Source organism: Neomonachus schauinslandi, chromosome 13, assembly GCF_002201575.2.
Source record: "Neomonachus schauinslandi chromosome 13, ASM220157v2, whole genome shotgun sequence".
NCBI classification, from domain to species: domain Eukaryota; kingdom Metazoa; phylum Chordata; class Mammalia; order Carnivora; family Phocidae; genus Neomonachus; species Neomonachus schauinslandi.
The window spans coordinates 48,614,338-48,619,452 of NC_058415.1; the positions used below are offsets into that span (position 1 = coordinate 48,614,338).

At 39.8% G+C, this 5,115-nt stretch overlaps 1 protein-coding gene across 2 annotated transcripts; it reads right to left on the bottom strand.

Moving 5' to 3' along the window:
* Positions 1–637: 637 nt before the first annotated feature.
* Positions 638–3,278, bottom strand: IZUMO3 (IZUMO family member 3). Of its 2 annotated transcripts, XM_044920691.1 has the most exons (7): positions 2,840–3,278; positions 2,629–2,703; positions 2,390–2,479; positions 2,158–2,175; positions 1,613–1,693; positions 1,091–1,181; positions 638–767 (listed from the first exon to the last, which is right to left on the bottom strand). In XM_044920691.1, exons 1-7 carry the CDS (start codon positions 3,069–3,071, stop codon positions 638–640), a joined length of 717 nt encoding a protein of 238 aa, XP_044776626.1. In that variant the 5' UTR covers positions 3,072–3,278. The 2 variants fall into 2 exon arrangements, with proteins under 2 accessions (XP_044776626.1, XP_021536702.1); XM_021681027.1 differs by lacking the exon at positions 2,158–2,175.
* Between the last annotated feature and the right edge of the window lie 1,837 nt (positions 3,279–5,115).

Genomic DNA, 5,115 nt, shown 5'->3' on the forward strand with positions numbered 1-5,115 from the left:
AGTATCCAGTTTATCCAACTATTAAAATTATTGTGAGAATTCAGTTAGCTATAGATATAAAGGACTTCATAGGCTGCCATCCATATAAGAAGAATTCAACAGAAACAACTCAAAGAAATAGAAATTAATATCCAATTCAGTCATGGAACATAGATTTAGAGGAAAATGGGACAATTCTGAACTACTCAGAATGAATATTTTGGATGTGTGTGTGAGATATCATGATGAAGATTAAGTGTTATGTATTATCAAAGAAATTGTCTACATTGAACCATATATAAATATGGAAACAGTAACAAAATAAAAAGAAATAAGCAGCCTTAGAAATTGAAATATTCTAATTACAGCCATTGATGAGAGTTACCAACCATGCATTTTTTATTATCATGCAGTGTATTATCTTTATGTACATTGCAACATACCAGCATTCCATTCTGTACAACTTCGGGTATATCGTTTGCCCTTTCATTGCTTCCATTGCCCCAGGATAGCATAAGGATCTTTATTAGAGAAACTCTATTTCAGTTTTAAAATACTACGACTTTATGACCACAAAACAGCTTAATTCTGAGTTTTCCATTCTGGGTCAACACTTAAGAGAATTGTGAAAGACCTCCTGTCTGTGTCCATGTATTTATTATCTGATTCCAAAATCATCCTTCTCATCTGTCATCCTCATTAATTCTTCAAGTTTCTTCTCCAAATATTTCTTTAATGAACTCCGTATTGCCTTCATTTTCCTCCGATGAGACACACAAATATGGAATCTAGAGTAGAGAAACATAATCCCGACTTCAGTATTAGTAGGCCAACTCTTAAAGACAATTACATAATCATGTTTTCTTTCCCTTCTTTTTCTGGATACTGCTCCAGTAGTTGTCCTCTTACTTAATTGTACCTCCTCCATTTCCTGTGGTTCAACTTTTATCCCATAAACTTCTGACCATTTCATTCCTGTCAGTATTGTATCCCAAACTTTGAAATGACTTTTTTCCCCTTATTGCCATTGGAGGGGCGGGGGGGAGGTTGGGTAGTCTCCTTGACGAAGGAATGCTTGACCCAGTGTGTGTGTGGAGGGAGGAAAACTCACAGTAACAAAGCACTTCCCAATATCACAACTTCTGTTAGCAATATCAGAAATAGTGCAATCTCTCGACTCTCAGCCTTCTTTGAATCCTCTTCTGGAGGGAGAAAGAGGAAAATAGAAAATGAGTTTGGGAGAGGAAAAATACTAACTTGAGAACTTGATCCATAATAGATGACTCTCTTTAACATCAGATAATTTGCTCTGTTCACCACTTCCATCACTGTTTACTAGTTATTCTGATCTTTATTACTCTTAGATCCTTAGGCTCTACAAAATGTTTGCCCTACTGCCCCTAGCCTAATTTCTCCACCTTTAGTCTGGTCTTTCCATTTCTCAGCCCTTCGGTTGATCCAGTGCCCATTAATTCATCCTGGTACAAATTTTGCCCAATAATTTAACTCTGATTTGTGACATTAGCATTATCTGCATAAAAGGTGCTCACCAAATATTTGTAGAATAAATGAATGGACAACTCAGTACCTTGATCCCTGGCCCCTCCAAATGCCATACTACAATCTTTGTTACCTCCGCAGTACTCTCCTCTGAAGCATCGGGAGGTGATGCGAAGACAGGTCCAACAATCCAGGATAGGACCTTCAGTCACGACTGATAAAGAGAAGAAAAATAATGGAAGGGGGCCATGGCATGGAGTTTTCTTATCTCAGACATCAAGTATGGATTAGATCTCAGGCATTTCCAGGACTCTTAATGTTACATTGCTGTGAATTTCTTCTTCCCCTAGCAATCAAATTTCTTGATGGGTCAAAACCTTCTGTAACTTAAGTCAGTTCTCTGGGGAAGAAGTGGGAAAAATGATGCCTCAGTGTATATTGGTCCTATGCGCTATAAGCTATACTTTAGAAGGCCTCTAAGCACCTCTAAACTCTTTGTGTTTGAGATTTCATGAGATACATTTTGTTGTCAGGCCTGATTGACATTCCCACCCCCATAATCCCAACTCTAGGAACTGGGTTCTCAGTGTGACAGGTGGGAGAGATATGGCCATATAGAGCAAATGAGATGGGAAAATATGGAGGGAATTCTTAAGGTGTCCCTGGTACTGTACTCACCGCAATCTTCAGAACAAGCTAAAAGAGAATCAGAAAGTTCTAATGAGCCTATAATCGACTTAGAGTTTGCCATATTTGTACCCAATAGTCTTCATTTGGTTAGCCATGACGTGCCAGCCACCCCTCCATCCATTCTAAATAACTGTAATATGAAACCACCTTCCTCCTCTCACCCTCATTTCCTATTCCTTTCACATAATTTCAGTGTTGTTAGATAGACATCTTTTATTACCAACTTCAGAGAAGTTCTTTAATATCTCTTTCAGTTTGGATTCCAGGTTTTGGCGGACATCGAGAAGCTTGCCTTGAAGGATAAAGGCACCTAAGAGGGGGTGGAATGGACATCAGAAACTAGGGGGTAGCCTTTCCCTTCAGAATTTAATCCTAATTGTTTTGCCTTGTTTTTCCAAGGGAACTTTCCTTATACTTGCTTGGGCAATACAGTCTTTTATCACTGAAACAGTATCTCACCTTTCCATGTTTCATTGCCCAGTTTATAAAGCTCATTCTTCAGCCATATTCTCAACTTGATAACCTTATGAACAGCTAGAAAGGAGTAAAAGGTACATGTAGGGGAATAATTACATCTATGGAGGAAATTATGTGGACCCAAGTGCACTCTTCCCTGCCTCCCCTTCTCCCTTTAACCCACAAAACTCTCAGGGACTCAAACTTCCCTTACCCAACACCCGAAGCATCTTGTCCCTGCGGGAGACCTTGAAGCTTAAATGGGTCATCTCCTTAATCTGCCGTTCAAGCAGATGAACTTGGCCGGGGACTTCTGAGGGTACCATCTTTGCCAGCAAGGACCTAATATCTTCTGTGAATTTGGGGTCACATTCCAAGCAGCCTTTGACCCCATGGAAGGTTGCCAGGGACAGGGGCAGGAGCAGGAGCAACCACAGGTCTCCCATTTCCTTGCCCCAACAGCTGGTTGTCCCGGCAACTAGTTCACCTAGTCCCCTTTTCTTCAAAAATCCAGGAATAAGAGGTTTGTCCTGGATAGGCTGACTTCACCTTCCCCTCCATTTCCATCCCACTTCTAGGCAATTTCTTTTCCCTAAGGATCTTCAGTTTTCTGACTTTTATCCTTCATTCCAGAAAGAGGGAACTGCCAGTTGTGAAGCAGATACCTGAGTTCTGAGTGTAGAACACAGAGAGAGAGAGAAATCTTGAGCTCAGACAAGCAAAGTTCCATGCAGAGACATACCTCAGAAAAAGGTTTTCTTCTGGTTTCTCCTTTACTTGTGTCTTCAGTAAATTCTCACATCCTTCCTGACCATAGGAGTAGTGTCTCAAGAAAGAGATCACATAGGACCTTAAAGACTGCTTAACCAAAATTCTGCTATAGAGGAGGTGAGGAAAGTCTGGACTATTTAGTTGCTTGGGGTCCCAGTCCCTGATGGTAGCAGTATTGTTGAAAATTAGTCATGGGTGTCTAGATGTAATTGATATCATTGATGATAATTTTGATGTAATTGATCACTTCTCAGAAATTTAGGCTATCTTTGTCTGTAGGATGATTTCCCAGCCATGTTATATAACCTTCTTATATCATTCTTCTTATAAGGAGTCTGAAGCAAGGACACCAGAAACAACCATTGAGGAATATATGGTGATAAGTGAGACTCCAGTAACACCCAGGGTTCATTAGTGGGTGCATCTTCAAGTACTAAGGATGAGATGTGAGGCATGTTAGAAAACAAGCACAGTTACCATGGGCTGCTGTCTCAGGCCACCGTGGAAGGAGCCCAGATAAACGGTTCAGCTTAGGGCTCTTTGAATAAGAATGTTCTTTGTCATTTGAAGAAATTAAGGTTGCTTTATAGACTTTGCAGGATACCAGTAACAACTTCTCTGTTATATTGTATGTCTGTGACCTCCTGGAAACCAGGGAACCCTGGGATCTTAAAAGGTTAGTGGTAGAATTGAGAGCCTAAGGTATGGGAAAGTTAGGGAGTGAAAAGTTGTGAGGGAAGTACAAAGAACTACTACTAATTATATGCCTACCATGTGCCACATATGGGATGTGCTAAACACTTGTGATAGATTATTGCAAGTTCTGATGGCACAGCAATACTTTGAGAAATTATCCCAATTTTATAGATAAGGCTCTGAGGCTCAGAAATGTGTCCTTTCTATAAAAGAATTTAGTAGTCATGGAATTAGGATTTGAACTCAGGTCTGTCTGATTCCAAATTCTATATACTTTATTCACTGCCTGTCAACATTTTCTGGGATAATGCAGAAAATGATTTCTTGGAATTTGGTAAATCAGATGATTGCAAGGGGAGGAAACAATTCAAATCCTTTGATGATCCAAATCCACACCTCTACTCTGATTTTAATTTCCCTTAGCTAGATGATCTCATCTTTAGATGATCCTCCAAAAGATTTGCACATGCTGAGGTCTGAAGGCATTTGAGGTAACGGGATTAAACTAACTCTGGAAACTGAAGTTGGAGACTAAAAGGGGCTAAGACTTGGCAGGCAGGTAGCCAGGTATGAGGAAAAACTGTTCTTTAAGGGAAAATATACATTATAGATGAGATGTTTTCCAGTTAACAGTACATACTTTTACTTTCAGCTTGGACACTTAAAGAGAACGTGATGGTATATTACTAATTTTGTTTGGTGGCACATTATCTTGACCCAGACCATGTGCTCTACTATATTTATCCTTGCCTCATTCTTCCCACTTAATTTTCAGTCCAGGATTTCTAGGATGCTAGAAAAAATGATTCGACTTTCGGACAGTCTTGGGAAGACTGAAAATAGCAAGCCACTTTCTAAAAAGACAGAACTTGTAATTGAAGGGAGGAATAATGGAGGAAATAGCACCCTCATGGAGGAAACAGTAAACGGATAATAATAGCATGAGCTGATGATAAAGGCAGAGGTACACACAGTTTGTACCTTCTATAGGAAGACCGAGAAGCACTAAAGGTACACACAGTG